The 15,759-nt window shown below is 50.3% G+C and overlaps 3 protein-coding genes across 8 annotated transcripts; 2 read left to right on the top strand and 1 right to left on the bottom strand.

The window, feature by feature from the left end:
• Positions 1–448: 448 nt before the first annotated feature.
• On the top strand, positions 449–5,410 carry Ly6g6f (lymphocyte antigen 6 family member G6F). Of its 3 annotated transcripts, none has more exons than XM_052163894.1 (6): positions 451–589; positions 2,485–2,814; positions 2,900–3,163; positions 4,670–4,828; positions 4,974–5,040; positions 5,182–5,409. In XM_052163894.1, the coding sequence occupies exons 1-6, from the start codon at positions 532–534 to the stop codon at positions 5,204–5,206; spliced, it is 903 nt and encodes a 300-aa protein (XP_052019854.1). In that variant the 5' UTR covers positions 451–531; the 3' UTR covers positions 5,207–5,409. The 3 variants fall into 3 exon arrangements, with proteins under 3 accessions (XP_052019855.1, XP_052019854.1, XP_052019853.1); XM_052163893.1 differs by having other exon boundaries at positions 455–589; positions 4,667–4,828; positions 5,182–5,407; XM_052163895.1 differs by lacking the exons at positions 4,670–4,828; positions 4,974–5,040 and having other exon boundaries at positions 449–589; positions 5,182–5,410.
• Positions 5,411–6,944: 1,534 nt separating this feature from the next.
• On the bottom strand, positions 6,945–9,036 carry LOC127669712 (lymphocyte antigen 6G6e-like). Of its 2 annotated transcripts, XM_052163897.1 has the most exons (4): positions 8,953–9,036; positions 8,716–8,845; positions 8,104–8,229; positions 6,955–8,000 (listed from the first exon to the last, which is right to left on the bottom strand). In XM_052163897.1, the coding sequence occupies exons 2-4, from the start codon at positions 8,765–8,767 to the stop codon at positions 7,774–7,776; spliced, it is 405 nt and encodes a 134-aa protein (XP_052019857.1). In that variant the 5' UTR covers positions 8,768–8,845; positions 8,953–9,036; the 3' UTR covers positions 6,955–7,773. The 2 variants fall into 2 exon arrangements, with proteins under 2 accessions (XP_052019856.1, XP_052019857.1); XM_052163896.1 differs by lacking the exons at positions 8,716–8,845; positions 8,953–9,036 and having other exon boundaries at positions 6,945–8,000; positions 8,104–8,473.
• Positions 8,166–14,219, top strand: Ly6g6d (lymphocyte antigen 6 family member G6D). 3 transcript variants are annotated; one of them, XM_052163899.1, is made up of 4 exons: positions 8,166–8,263; positions 9,397–9,510; positions 11,645–11,782; positions 13,806–14,219. In XM_052163899.1, exons 3-4 carry the CDS (start codon positions 11,653–11,655, stop codon positions 14,018–14,020), a joined length of 345 nt encoding a protein of 114 aa, XP_052019859.1. In that variant the 5' UTR covers positions 8,166–8,263; positions 9,397–9,510; positions 11,645–11,652; the 3' UTR covers positions 14,021–14,219. The 3 variants fall into 3 exon arrangements, with proteins under 3 accessions (XP_052019859.1, XP_052019860.1, XP_052019858.1); XM_052163900.1 differs by lacking the exon at positions 9,397–9,510 and having other exon boundaries at positions 8,167–8,263; XM_052163898.1 differs by lacking the exons at positions 8,166–8,263; positions 9,397–9,510 and adding an exon at positions 11,458–11,552.
• Positions 14,220–15,759: the final 1,540 nt, after the last annotated feature.

Genomic DNA, 15,759 nt, shown 5'->3' with positions numbered 1-15,759 from the left:
AGCACACACACACACACACACACAAAATGCCAAGAAACTACTACCTACCTAAATAACACATTATAAACAGTCCCTGTGGTGCTTCTCCTTGCGTAACAGCTAAAGACAACCCTCAGGGGCTCTGGAACAGCCTCTGATATGCCCGGTAACCACAGGAACAGTCATTTGAGATCACTTTTGGCCTGGATGAACAGTTTTGTGCTGGGTGCCAAGGAAATCATCAGGCAGAGTCATCTGACTCTTGGCTGATGTCTCGGGGAGAGAAGCTACAGAAGGCTTCTAAGTGGAGAAGAGGGAAGCATCTGGGATCCCCTCCACACAAGAGCAGGGTGCACCGGGACCTGACTCCAAGAACAGAAAGATGGAAGTTCCCTTTCCCCCAGACATGCAACTGGGTTTTATCTCTCCTCATTCTCATGTCTCCTGGGGCCGAGTGGTCCAGCCCAGGGACTGTGGGCCTTTATCTGTGTTCTGCTTCCTCCCTGGAAACACCACTAGGCCTTTGGAGCCGGGAATCGGCAGGCTCTCCCCATGGCAGTTGTAGCATTGCTCCTCCTGTTCTTGTGTGGGCACCCCCAGGCTGCTGCAGGTAAGGGGCAGGCAGTGGGGGCAGCTACTTAAAAAGTGGGGAGGGGCCAACACTGCTGAGAATGGACGTGACTCAAGAAGAGGCAGACTTCCCTCGAGTCCACCCTCTTTGCCTTTAGTCCTAGGAGGAGCCAGACCACGGGCCTAGGCTATATACAGTTTCCCGTATTTTAGAAAAGATAAACATCGAGTCTGGGGATCTAGCTCAGAGAGTGCTTACCTAGCATGTGTAGAGTTCTCAGTTCACCTCCAGCCAAGACTTGATCCACGTCACCTTGGTACAGCGTGCTATGCCTGTAATCCCAGAACCTGGGAGGAGATAGCAGCAAGATCAGGTGGTCCAGGTTCTCCTCAACCACGTGGTCAACTTGAGGACTCAAGATGAGGGTCTTGCTATATGGCTGTGAGGGCAAACCTTCTGGTATGCATGCCTTTAGGCAGGCCTGTGGGGGCATTTCCAGAGTTTTAACACCGGGAAAAGCGACCTTGAATGTGGGGGGACCACCCAGTGGGAGTAGGGTACAGGCATTCCCCTTTCTCTGCTCCGAAGTACATCCAAATGCAAGCATGTTTCAACCACCATACATTTCCTGCTACGATGGGCTTAAACCCTGAGCCAAAGGAATCTTACTTCCAGCAGGGCAGTGGTGGTGCCTGCCTTTGATCCCAGCACCCAGGAAGCAGAGGCAGGCCGGTGTTTTAGTTCGAGGACAGCATGGTCTGCATACAGAGTGAGTTCCAGGATGGTCAGTGCTGCACAGCAAGACGACGATGATGATGATGATGATGACCTTACTCCCTTAAGTTGCTTTAGCCAGATATTTTTTGTCAAATCAATGAGAAAAGTCATAGTATCCCAGTTGGTCTTGAACTCTCAGCTCAAGTATTTCCTTTTCCATCTGTGTCTGAACGCTGTGGCCACAGGTGTGCCACCACACCCAACTTCCAGCTCCTCTTATTTTTATTTTTGTTTGTTTTGAGACAGGGTTTTATAACAGCCTTGGCTGTTATAAATTTTATTATATAAATATGTAATATACTTATTATTATATAGTGTGCAACCCTTCCTCCTCAGCTTCCCAAGTGCTTGTATCACTTGTGTGCTACCTGGCTTTGTTCCCTTTAAAAACGGATGAGTAGCAGGGGGGGGGGGGTGGGGGGGGATGATGGTGGCACACGCCTGTAATCCCAGCACTCTGGGAGGCAGAGGCAGGCAGATTTCTGAGTTCGAGGCCAGCCTGGTCTACAGAGTGAGTTCCAGGACAGCCAGGGCTACACAGAGAAACCTTGTCTCAAAAAAAACAAAATCCAAAATAAATAAATAAATAAATAAATAAAAATGGACGAGCAAATGTGTGAAGAAATCAGGGATATCAGCAGCTATTGCAGCCTCCGTCTGTCCTGACAGGCAGAGCTCTCACAGGCAAGGAAAGACAGAAAGGCTTTCTGCTCTTTTCCTCCCCTCCCCAACTCCTTGTGGGGCGCGTGTATCCCAGGGTAGCCATGAACTCCTTGTGCAGTTGAGAGATGGAACTGAACTTCTGATCTTCCCATCTCTGGGTGCTGGGGCCACAGGTATGCACCCCGACATTCAGTTTAAGGGTTTAAACCAGGCTGGGAGCCAAAGTCACACCACTAGGCAATCACTCTGCCAGCTACCCGAAACCTCAGGCTAGCACTACCCACTGAGCTACAGTCTCAGCCTGCCTCCCTTTCTTCATAACAGTCACTTGAGAAATGTGTGCTCACCAGTGCTTGGAGACCCCGGAAGGAAAGGAAGGCCAGAGTTAGAGGTAAGGCAGGGCCTTGCTGAAGGCCTGGACAGCTCTAGTCTGACTCTCTCTCTCTCTCTCTCTCTCTCTCTCTCTCTGTCTCTCTCTCTCTCTCTCTCCACAGACAGCATCCAGATCATCTATGTAGCCTCAGGGGAGGCAGTGGAGATGCCGTGCCCGTCACCCCCTTCCCTGCTTGGGGGCCAGCTCCTAACCTGGTTCCGCAGTCCTGTAGCAGGCTCCTCCACCATCTTGGTGGCCCAGGTCCAAGTAGACAGGCCAGCCTCAGACCTTCGGAAACCTGAACCTGATTCCAGGTTCAAACTCCTCAGGAATTATTCCTTATTGCTGGAAGGGTCCAGGGATGAAGACGCTGGACGGTACTGGTGTACTGTGATGGACCAGAACCACAAGTACCAGAACTGGAGGGTGTATGACGTCTCTGTGCTCAGAGGTGAGTTGGGGTCTGAAGACCCACTCTGGACACTGGAGATTAGGAAAAACACACAAGAAACTGAGGAGCCCCTCTCTCCTGCCAGGGTCCCAGTTCTCTGTGACGTCTCCAGACGGCCCCTCTTGCTCTGCCCTCCTGTGCTCTGTGGTCCCTGCCAGGCGCCTGGACTCCGTGACCTGGCTAGAGGGAAGGAACCCCGTGAGAGGACACGCTCAGCACTTCTGGGGAGAAGGGGCCGCCCTGCTCTTGGTGTGTCCCTCAGAGGGGCTTCCCGAGACCAGGAGCCGCAGGCCGAGGACAATCCGCTGCCTTATGCCTCAGAACAAAAGATTCAGCTTTAGCCTGGCAGGTAAACTGAGGGAAGGAATGGGGACGGGTATCCTCTCCAGAATGTCTCTCAAGATTAAACCAACTTCCTGGTTTTCCAGACCAGACCAGAAACCAAGGCCTGCTTTGGTGGGATATGTGTTTAGAAAGGGTTTAATCTAGGGGTGAAGAGAGAGCCCAGCCCAGGAAAGTGCTTGCCACACAAACGTGGGAATCTGAGTTTGAACTCAGGAGTCACAAAAAAGAGCCAGTCATGGTGATGCAGACTTGTAGTCCCAACACTAGGGAAACTGAGGCAGATGGGCCCCTGGGGCTTTGTGAACTCCAGGCTAGTGAGAGACTTTGTCTCACAAAATAAGGTGGGTGTCTCCTAAGGAAAAACACGGGCAGTTGTCCACTAGCCACCACGAGTGTGCTCGCACACCCATGCTCATGTGAACACACTCACAGGCACCTACAGGGCATGGTGGCACGTGCCTCTTAGCACATGGGAATTAGAAGGAGGATTAAAAAGTCTGAGGACAGCCTTGCCTATATAGTGAGTTCAAAGCCAGCCTGCGTTACAAGTGACCCTGCTTCTCTAAAAATAAGTAAAATCAAAATAAAAGAAATAGTCCTGTGCCTATAATCCCAGCTCTTGGGAGGCAGAGGCAGCCAGTGTCTGTGAGTTAAAGGCCAGCCTGGTCCACATAGCAAATTTTAGGCCAGCCAGGGATATACAGAGAATATAAACCTGGTGGTGGTAGCGCAGGCCTGTAATCCCAGCACTCTGGGAGGCAGTATGATTTCTGAGTTTGAGGCCAGTCTGGTCTACAGAGTGAGTTCCAGGACAGCAAGGGCTACACAGAGAAACCCTGTCTCAAAAAAACTGAGAGAGAGAGAGAGAGAGAGAGAGAGAGAGAGAGAATATATATTCTCTATAGGGTCCCCTCACTCTCCCTACCCCCACCAAAAAAGAGAGACAAGAAATGGGCCAGACTATGAGCAGCATGGTGATACACGCCTTCAGTCCCAGGACTTGGAAGGCTGACATGGAAGTTCAAGGCCAGTCTGCACTCCACGAGACCTTGTCTTAAGAACAAGCAGAAGAAAGAAACAGACTCATCCATGGACTTTTCCATGGCAGAGAGGAAAGACATAGGGATTTCTGGGATGCTGGCTTCTGAGGAAGGGGTTGCACGTACTGTGGTACAATGGTCTATTGATGGGGAAGACCAAAGCAGAAAGCTTATCATTGTTAGACAAAATAATAGACCATTGTATTGAGAATGAATGCTACCAGATGGAGAATAACCCATTTATCAGTCAGGGAGAGGGGCAAGCGGCTGGCCATTGTTCCTAGACAGAAAGGTCTCGGCAAGGCCTAGAGGATGACAGATGAATAGGGAACTGGAGAAATGCATACCCTAAAGCCCTCTTCCCCCCCTCCCAACCCCATTTTTCGTATGTGTGATTTGCATGTGTGCATGGATATTTGCGGGGGCGGGGGGGGGGGACTGCCTATCATTCTTCTTCTGCATCACAGCAGCTTCTGCAGAACCTTCTCCCACTGTTTCTACCCCTCCCCCAAGCTGGGATGTGCCCTGGATACTGGTGCTGTTGTTCATGGCCGGCCAAGCGGTCACCATCATAGCTCTCAGCATAGTGATCTGGAGGCGGCGGAGGGCCCAGGGCTCTCAGGGCAGAGGTGAGTCTTTTCCCCAGAGAGGTCACTTGGGTGTGAGGTAAAGAGTTAGGCTCACATCTAGACTCTGTCTGCTCTGGGGCAGGGAAGGCAAGGAATATGCCCCCGAATTACCTGGTGACTTTGCAATATGGCTTCCTTTCCCCAGAACCCTCGATTCCTCATTTCAAACCTGAAGTCCAGGTCTATGAGAACATCCACTTGGCCGGCCTTAGGTAAAGAACAGCAGGATGGAGCCTTAAACCACAGAGGGGTTGAGCATGCGTGATTGTCGCCTGGAACCTGGGGCTGGACAGCGGGTGGGGCTGGCTCCTGAGAGAGTTCAGGAGCTTTAACAGAGCTTTCAAACCCTACAGCCTACCCGCCCACAAGACCAGGTGATCCTGGAGACATCTGCCTCAGAAAACCTGCCCCACAGTTCTGTGTCTGGCCACCAGCACCTGAAGGATTCCCTGGAAACCTCGGCAAAGGGGCGGCTGAGGGTGTGACTCTTACTGGGCTTCCAACAGCCACCAAGCTGGAGGGGACGGGGACAACATAAGGAAGAGAGTAACATCATTCTGTGATGTCACCTAAAAAAAAAAAAGAAAAAGAAAGAAAGAAAGGTGTGGCTTCCTGTCTCAAAGCAGCCAGGAGAGAAGTGACTCAGACTGAGGAGGGAGTATTATGGGGTCTGGGGTCTGTTGGCAGGAGACAGGAGAGCCCAAAGACATGAGAAGTGGTGGGGCATCTGTTATAGGAGAGGCTCAAATACGTGTGTGTGTGTGTGTGTGTGTGTGTGTGTGTCTAGCAATGAGGGAGAGAGATGTTGACAGACCCAGATGCAGAGTCTGGATAACAGCAGCCCCAAATTGCAGATGTGGGAGACAGAAAACACAACACTTAACAGGCTTCTGACGCCCCCTCCCCATGTTCTTCACACACGGAGAAGCTGAGAGGGAGCAAGACCTCTTTAGTCAGGCCCCAGACTTCCTCAGACGGAACAGGAGGGAACCAAGTCCAAGTGGGAATGACTGTACGCAGCCCCTCGGGGCGCTGTCCTTATCTGGGCACGCACGCACGCTCCTCTGTGGCTCTCTATCTGCATGGTCAGCTTATCACTTCTGACTCACTGTGAGCTCTGGCCCTTGAACCCACCAGACCCTGGCTATCGCCCTGGGTAGCGGAAGCATACACAAGAGCTGGCAGACAATGCTCCCAACAAAGCCAATCTCCAGCCTCCAGAAACAGGCTGGGCTCCAGACCGCACCCCCCTCATAAGCAGCTCGGTCATGTGCCCCTTCTGACTCCTGGGTGAAGCTTGGCTCTCGAAGGAGAGAGCGGGCTCCTTGGAACTTGCCTGCGGCCTGCAAACTGCAGTGGCTCGAGCTCAGGTGTTGGCAGGAAAGAGGATGACAGCCACACAGATGAAAACTGGGGCTGGGGAGCACCATTCAGGGTCTCGTGTGGCGGCCCAACCCGCCACGCAGCCGTAGTTCATTCTTGTGTGTGTGTGTGTGTTGTATACATACAAGTGCACATGTGCACACGTCAGTGCACATACATTAGATATCAGATGTCCTCATTCCTTTGAGACAGGGTCAGTAAACGTGAACTAGGCTGGCGGCCGGCAATGCTCACAGACACACACACACACACACACACACACACACACCGTCTCTGCCCCTCATTTGGCCCTGGAGTACAAGCACTCGGGGGTGGTATACCTGGCTTTTTATTTTAATTTTTAAAATTTTACGGGTACTGGTATTTTGCCTCCATGTACTTTTGTGGACCACATTGTATTCAGTACCCGAGGGGAAACCAGAAAAGGAAACAGACTTTCCTGGGACTGGAATGGCAGATGCATGTGAACCATGCTGGTGCTTCGAACAGAACCTCAGATCCTCTGCGCTTAATCACCGAGCTTTAAAAGTGAGTGCCTGCAGCCAAAACAAGGTTCTTGTGCTTAGAGCACACATGCTGGTACACAGGGGACCACCTGTTCTGGCTGCTGTAGTTCATTCTGTAAGTGTGCCTTAGGGAGTTTCACCAACACCACCAAAAGTACACCCTCCTGTGTTTCTTTCTTTTTTTTTTTTTTTAAGATTTATTTATTTATTTATTTATTATATGTAAGTACACTGTAGCTGTCTTCAGACACTCCAGAAGAGGGCATCAGATCTCATTACAGATGGTTGTGAGCTACCATGTGATTGCTGGAATTTGAACTTAGTACCTTGGGAAGAGCAGTCAGTGCTCTTAACCACTGGGCCATCTTTCCAGCCCCTTCTGTGTTTTACCAACACTAATACAAGTGCACCCTTGTGAGTTTCACCACCACCACCACAAGTGTGCCCTCGTGAGTTTCACCACCACCACAAGTGTGCCCTTGTGTGTTTCACCAACACTATTACATGCACAGTTACCAGGTTCACAGACATCTCTTTCTATTTTTACATCTTATTTATTTATTTATTTATTTATGGTGTAGGGGATTGAACCCAGGGCCTGTGTATGGTAGGCAAGCACTCTGTCATTGAGCTATATCTCTACCCAATAGCCCTTATATTAAATACACTCTTTACAGTTCCCCAAAGTAGCCCTCTGTTTTTGAGACCCTCAGGTACCAAGTTACATGTCCCTTAGCAATACTCCATTTCTCACCAGCCCCAGTGACACTTCTGTCCCTTTGCCTGGGACCCCACAGCTCAATCAGGGTAGGTGACCTGGGACGTCTAGGTTAAAGACAGCAGGGGTCTCTTAACAAGGAGGTCAGGTTACAGACATTTGCATGCAGGAAGCCGAACTCCTGGCTGTAGGAACCGGGTCTGTAGAGGTACTGGGTTTGGTGACTGAGGTTTTTATACAAAGTCACGCTCGTGAACATGTCTGAAAAGCATCTGTGCAGGTGTTTTCACGTCCACGGTGACATTGGAGTCCTGGGTGGACAATCGTGGACGCACGGGCTAGAGGAAGACGTGTGCTCCCCAGCCCATCATGGCTGCGAGGGGTAGCAGAGTCACGAGGGGAAGGCTGGGGGGTCGCTGGGAGGCAGCGGCGTTGCATAGATCCTGCTCACAGCACTGGTGCCGGAGAGCGTAGGACCGTGACCAGTAGGTCGCACGGCCCAGCAGAGGGCACTGGGCTCTCGGGAGGCAGCCTTTCCGCTCAATGACCTCCTCCTCCTTTTGCTCTGTGGGACGAAAGAGGAACGCTGAGGTTGGGGCGGCAGGAACGGGCAGGAAAGAGAGAGGCGAGGAGCCACCCCAAGAAGGGCCATCGGACCAGAGTCCTACCTGAGGTGCCGACACTGACGCCGCACACCTCGTCCTCCCGGCACTCCGTGGGAACAGGGTAGCAGGGCTTGGCAAAGCTGCAGGCGTAGCAGTGGAGCCGCCCTCTGGTCGGGGAAGTGGTGAGACCTGTTGGGTCAGCAGAGATCAAGGCAGGAAGAAGGTAAGCGGCAAAGCCCAGACGTTGGGACACACGGAGGGCTGACACACAAAGGAGGGAGAAAGCCATAAAACAGAAGCAGACAAGAATATAAAATAGCCAAGGGAGGAAAGAGGGTGCAAAGAATCAGGCAGAAACAGGAGGGACACAGTGACCAGACAGACAGACAGCAACAGAGGCCAAGAGAGACAAATCAGAGCCGGATGTGAGAGGCAAACAGAAAAGAGAGCGGTTTTCAAATGCTGCCCCCTCCCTCTGGCCTTTTGAGACATAGCTTTACATAGCCCAGGCTGGCCTGGGAGTCCAGATCCTCCTGCCTCAAACTTCCAACGTCCTGAAATCTCCCCATTTCGCTCCATGTCTGTCAGCTCCCTTTCCATTTTTCCGGCTCAGCCCTTGCATAAGCCCCTGTCCCAGCCCTCTGCTCCCTGTGGATTCCCCCAGTCTACCCTTACCCAGTGTCCCCGAGAGGAACAGGATGCCAAGGAAGGCTCTGGGCAGGCCCATGGCAGGATCAGCTCAGCGGACTGGGAGAGTACGACCTGTACCCCGAGTCAGACACACCTGCCCAAGAAAGGGAGGAACCTGCAAACAAGCAGACAGTAGGGAGAGAATCTGGGGTGTGGAGAAGCGAGAGACTGCCTGCCTGCCTGCCTGCCAGGATGCGATGTGACAGCCGGATGTTCCCACACCTGAGGTTCTCTCACTCCTGCCCATGCTTGCCTTGAGGGTCTTCTGTTTGCTCCCTGTTTGTTAACTCAGCCCAACTGCCTGCCTCTCTGGAGTTGCGTCTGCCGCCTTCCTTCCTGCCTCCCCCTCCCTCCTGCTCAAGCTGTTCTGGGTTCTCTGGTTTTTGTTTGGTTGTTTGTTGTTTGTTTTGTTTTGTCTGTTCCCTCAGAGCCTATATGCCTCTCAGGGTCACACTCTGAACCCTCTCCTGTCCTAGATGTCAGTCCTGTTTGAGTGTGGTATCAACAAAGCCCACCCACCCATTCCCACACCCTGCCCCACCCACCAAGCCCAGCTGTTGGGGGGCCCTACCCCGCCTGGCTCACATGCCTTTGATTCACTCTTCCAACCCCAAGCTTCAACACTGCTACCCCATAATTATCCCTCCTGGCTTGACTACGTTGCAGGAAAGAATTAATCAGGAGCTGGACTAGAAGGATGTATGTACTTCCTCTAAGGAGGAATTGGAAAGGAAGACTGGACAGGTTTCCAGGATGGTCCGGACAGTGGCTATAAAGGAGGTGAGGGATTAATTGACCTGGTGGGGACAGGGAGTTTTAGAGGGTTTATCCAACTCCTGGGCAGCCCTGGGTTCTGTTCCCAGTACCAACAAAAGAAACACTTCACCAGGAAGGCTACAGCAAGGAAAAGGGTGGTGGGCATCTCAGCATCTGCACCCTAAAAATGACTGGAGACCCCCCACAGAACTTTCCTTCCTATGAATTCGATCAATATTTACCATATCAGACGTCAAAGTGGGCTGGGTGGTAGTGGCACACGCCTTTAATCCCAGCACTTGGGAGGCAGAGGCAGGAGGATTTCTGAGTTCGAGGCCAGCCTGGTCTACAGAGTGAGTTCCAGGACAGCCAGGGCTACACAGAGAAACCCTGTGTGTGTGTGTGGGAAACAGATGTCAAAGTGGGCTGCTGAGACAGTTCTAGGTAAAGGTGCCTGCGGTGTAAGCTGAGGGGCTAAATTTGAGCCCTGGGATCCACACAGAGGTGAAGAGAGAGCCAATTGCACAGAGTCGTTTTCTGGACCCCACAGTGCACGACAGCATGCATTCACATGGACTCATAAGGAAACAAATAATGAATTTGTATTAACTTTTTTTGGGGGGGGCTTTCCTTGACTGACCTGGAACTCACTATGTAAACCAGGTTGGCCTTGAACTCACGAAGATCCACCTGCCTCTGGACATTTACTACCACACAGGGCTATTTTAAAAGACTTTTTATATTTATTTATTTATTTATTTATTTATTTATTTATTTATTTATTTATTTTGTTTTCTTGTTTTTTTCCGAGACATGGTTTCTCTGTGTAGCCCTGGCTGTCCTGGAACTCACACTGTAGACCAGGCTGACCTCGAACTTAGAAATCCACCTGCCTCTGCCTCCCGAGTGCTGAGGTGTCCAGCTATAACCAATTGTTAACTCGAGTTCCAGGGTTTTGGGTGCTTCTTCTGGCCTCTACTGGCACCAGGCACACACGTGGGGCACAATACATGTAGACAAAATGTTCATTCGCATATAATAAATCTTTTTAAGAAAGAAATTAAAAAAGGAAGCCAGGTGTGATGGGACATGCCTATAATCCCAGCACACAGGAGACTGAGACAGGGGGATTGTCATAAATTTGAGGCTAGCCTGGACTACATGCTGAGTGGCAGGCTAGCCTAGGCTGTGTCTAAGACTGCCCTAACAAGCAAATACACACACACACATACACACACACACTATATATATATATATATATATATATATATATATATATATATATATATATATATATATATATATATATAATTTAAAACAATAAAATAAAGTATACAGAACATTTAAAATTGGCATGGAAGCAGGCATGGTGATTCATGCACACAGTCCCATCACTTGAGACTCTGAGGCAGGAGCATCAGGAGTTCAAAGTCAGCCTTGTCTCAAAACCAGCAACAATCAGCTAGCTAAATAAATAATTAGGTATGGTTATATTCATTTAACAAATAAAAAATATTATATGTTAGGAAGACATAGCTTTGTGAAAAATAATAATTACCCTCCAACCACCCAGACGGGAGAATGGCTTTGTTTTACATTTCTGAGGATCCGTTTAATGTTGGTTATAATCAAAGGTGGCTGGGTTTTCATAACCTACTTCTGCCTTCCACCTGGAGTGTGGACGAGCAAGAACAACCCTCGGACGGAGAGTTGGAAAAGGAAGACCCTTGTGTTTTTGGAGGGGCTGAGGTCCCATGGCGGGGGTCTTGGGTCACCATTCTGGAACTACCGCTGCGAAGGGGGGAGTTTGGGGCTTCCCAGGACGCTCGGAGCCACCCACGAGGGCCCCTCCCTATCCCCACTGGGGCCCCGGTGCTTGCTGGGGGAGACTCTTTCCTCGCTGTTTATTGCCCTGTAAAGCTCAAGGCGAGGGGGATATAAGGCCGGTGCAGTGGAGCCGGAGAGGGGGGGTGGGCGGGAGGGAGAGGCGCTACTGGCTTAAGCGAACGTGATGAACCCCCAGTTGGTCGGGATCCTGCTCAGCGCCCTGCTAGGGGCTGCCCTGGGTAAGGAGGAGGCTAGAATGCCTCTGGCACGGGTCTGTCCTCGGCCAGGACTCCTCTAAGGGCCGGATCCAGTACCTCTTCTTTCCTGCCAGGACACCGCATGCGGTGCTATGACTGCGGTGGAGGCCCCAGCAACTCCTGCAAGCAGACAGTCATCACCTGCGGGGAGGGTGAGCGCTGCGGCTTCCTGGACCGCAAACCTCAACCCAGCTCTGAACAAGCCAAGCAATGTGAGTCCTGGGTCGGCCGCCCATCCCCCTTCCCACTGCTTCCAACCAGCCCCCTCTTCAATCCTGCGGGTTTCCACCCTCCCCAGTTCAGTCTGGCTCTAGGCAGATGGTGCCACTGTTGTAGCAGGGCACCGGCTCCTGGCGCTGTGCCTTGAGAAGGCCAAATCTCATAGGCTCTTGCTAGGGAAGAAGCTGTCTCCGAAGATCGGAGGTAAAACGTTAAACCAAACTCCAAACTCCTACTGTCAGACACTAAGGTCTGGAAAGGGTATGTTTTGTGTGTGTGTGTGTGTGATATTTTTATTTGAAATCATTTGGTTTGACAGGAAAATTAACAAAAGAAATGTACAGAGTTCCCACTTGTCCCAGCTTCCTCAGGTGCTAACATTCCCGTGTCATTACCAAGACCAGAAAATGAGAGTTCCATACTAATTAACCTTAGACACACATCTTTTTTTTTCCTGGCCTAAGCTCAAAGCAGATACCCCACTAATTTTATTTATTTACTTGTTTGTTTGTAGTAATCATTTTGTTTCTTCCTCTTGTATTTTTGGTTGATTTGATTGGTTGGTTGGCTGGTTGGAAACAGGATATCATTATGTGTTCTTGGCTGGCCTGGAACTCACTATGTAGACCAGGCTGGTCTTGAACTCACAAAGAACTGCTCACTTCTACTTCCTGAGTTCTAAGATTAAAGACAGGTGTGAGCCACCATGCCATGCTTTAAAATATTTTTTTAAATATATTTTAAAATTTATTTTATGTGCATGAGTATTTTTGTGTGTATGTTTGTATAGCACAGGCTTACCTGCTGCCGCCGAGGTCGGGAGAGAGGGTAAAAGCCTCTGGAACTGGAATTATGGGTGACGGTAAGCCACCGAGTGGGTGCTAGGAGTTGAACCAAGTCCTCTGACTGAGTATTGAGTGCTCTGAACCACTGAGCCTTCTCCCCACCTCCAATTTACTATTAATTTTGAAAGATTTATTTTTGGGGCTGAAGAGATGTTCAGTGGTTAAGAGCACTGACTGCTTTTCCAGAGGTCCTGAGCTCAATTCCCAGCAACCACATGGTGGCTCTCAACCATCTGTAATGGGATCTGATGCCCTCTTCTGGTGTGTCTGAAGACAGCTACAGTGTACATATAACAATAAATAAATCTTTTTTTTTTTTAAAGAAAGGCTTATTTTTACATATAAGTATGTTTGTATGTATGTGTGTCTGAGTATGGATGTATTTCTGAGTGTATGCCACACGTGTGTGAGTATCTTTAGAGGCCAGAATCTCTGGAGCTGGAGTTACAGACAATTGTGAGCCTGCTGCGAGAACCCAGGTCCTCTGCCTCTGAGCTTCTCTCCAGCTCTTTTTTTTTTCACTTATTTTTAAGACAGAATCTCACATCTCCTAGGCTGACCTCAAACTTGCTATAAATCCAAGGATGACCTGGACCTCTTTTTTCCGATCAGCATGTGCGACCACATCCTGTTTATTTTGGTGTATTTTGATGGTGTGGGTTGAATCCAGGACTTGTGCACACCAGACAAGCATTTTACTGAGTTTCACTAGTAGATCTAATTGTTGTGTTGAGACAGGGTCAGGTTTATAACCCAGGGTTGCCTTTAACTCAATGGGTCGGTCGGACTGGCCTTGAACTCCTGTCAATCCTTCTGCCTCAGCCTCCTGAGTAGCTGTTACCGGCATGCACCAGTGTGTCCATCTTGGGTTTCATTTAGGTAACAGTGCTGGCTTATCTTACAAACTGTCCCTTTTGTATTAGCTGCTATTTTCCCATGTTGAGGCGGAGACATGAATGGTACTGGGCTCCTGGAGTATCCTAGCATCACTGTCTAGGTCAGCCTGTTGGCTCCAGTCCTGTGGTTTCAGAGAGGTGGGTTTTTGTTTGTTTGTTTTGAGAGGGAGGAGTATCCCTTTGGAGTCCCTGGACATTGTAACCGCTCTCTCTCAGGGAAGGCTAGCCCTGTAGTCAGTCAGGAGTTTAACACCCCACTGCCCTTCTTTTCCTAGCCTCCGCGACCTTGAGCCATCACTATCCAGCCTGTGTGGCCATGAATCATTGCAATCAAGTGGCCATAGAGTCAGTGGGCGACGTGACTTTCACAACCCAGAAAAACTGCTGCTTCGGAGATCTGTGCAACAGCGCCGTGGCGAGCCCCGTGACCCCGTTGTGCATCTTGGCTGCATCCGTTACCACCCTGGCCTGGCTCTTGCCAGGATTGTAGAGCTGGAGGGTGGGACTGAGGGCAGGGCAAGGACTGAGGGAGCGAGGGAGCGAGGGAGGGAGGGAGCTGGGCAGCCAAGGAGAAGTGCACTCCACGTGTGCCGCTGTAACTGATGGACTAGTCTAGAGATGACTATACAATTATTTGTTTTTCATTCTTTGAGGCGAGGTGCTGGGATTAAAGGTGTGAGCCACCACTATCCGGATGTTCGTTTGTTTTTTTGAGACTAAGTAGCCCTGGCCATCCTGGAACTCACTCTGTAGACCAGGCTGCCCTCAACTCACAGAGATCCACCTACCTCTTGTTTCCAAAAGGCATGTGCCAGTGCTCCCAGCTTCTGTTGACAAGGTTGAAGGGATAATGTGGGTTATTTGACTTCTCTTTTTTAAGATTTATTTTATGTATGAGTACACTGTAGTTGTCTTCACACACATCAGAAGAGGGCATCAGATGCCATACCATGTGGTTGCTGGGAATTAAACTCAGGATCTCTGGAAGAGCAGTCGGTGGGTGCTTTTAACCACTGAGCCATCTCTCCAGCCCAAGTTATCTGACTTCTAGTTTGGATACCAACAGTCCATCAGCAGACCTATCAGCGGACCTGATCCAATGACACCTCTCAAAACAAAGGAGACTCTGTCCTTCCTCAGTGGCTCCTGGGACCTGCTGCTAGGCAGACTCTTCCTTTCCAGTGACGGTCACCGAGAGGAAGGCTGAGCGGAGGGTTACTCGGATCCCATGGTTTCCCCTCCGCATTTCACAATAGTAGTATTTTGAACGGAGAAAGGAAAGTCACTTGAATAACCCAGTTAGAAAGGCGCCTCAGAGGTGGGAGCAAGAACCAGCTCTGTCTGTACACACCGGTCCTTTCTGGGCCACCTGCAGGCTAGGCTGCACCTGCTCCTTGGTAGGGTGTAGTCTAAATTTAGGATAAGGGTTGTTTCTCCAAACACTGGTGCCAGTGTGCCACCCTCTGGCATGGGAAGGGAGAAAGGCCTGAAAAACCTGCTCTTCCATTTAGTCAGCTCAGCCCCAGCTTAGGCAAGTACAGGGTGGGGTTGGGGGGGTGTGGGGGTGTGTGTGGGGGGGGTGAGACTTCCATGGAGAGAGGCCCTCTCCCACCTCCTGTTCCTCCTCTCCTACCATCTATCTTTGCCTCCCAAGAGCTAGGATTAAAAGGGCATAAAGCCATACCTGCCTCTTCCCTCCTTCCTTCCTTCCTTCCTTCCTTCCTTCCTTCCTTCCTTCCTTCCTTCCTTCCTTCTTTCCCTCCTTCTTTCTTTTCTATCTTCTTGTTTTGTGTTTGTTTCTTTTGTTTGTTTTGTTTTTTTGAGACAGGGTTTCTCTGTATAGCTCTGGCTGTCCTGGAACTCACCCTGTAAACCAGGCTGACCTCGAACTCAGAAATCCGCCTGCCTCTGCCTCCCAGAGTGCTGGGATTACAGGCGTGGGCCACCACCGGCGGCACTCTTCTGTTTTTTGAAACAAAGTTTCTCTATATAGTTTGGCTGTCCTGAAACATCCAAACCTGGATGGCCTGGAACTTAGAGACCTGCCTGCCTCTCCCCAGTGCTGGAATTAAAGGCATGTGCCTCTTTCCTCTTGCCTCTTTCTTTCTGAGACAGGATCTTATGTGGTTCATGCCAGCCTTGAACTCGCTATGGAGTCAAGGATGATCTTGAACGCCCGCTGCCTCTGCCTCTCAATTGTTGAGATTACAGAGGAAAGCCACCTTGCCC

Source organism: Apodemus sylvaticus, chromosome 19 (assembly GCF_947179515.1).
Source record: "Apodemus sylvaticus chromosome 19, mApoSyl1.1, whole genome shotgun sequence".
NCBI lineage: Eukaryota > Metazoa > Chordata > Mammalia > Rodentia > Muridae > Apodemus > Apodemus sylvaticus.
This window is presented reverse-complemented; position numbering and strand designations above follow the sequence as displayed.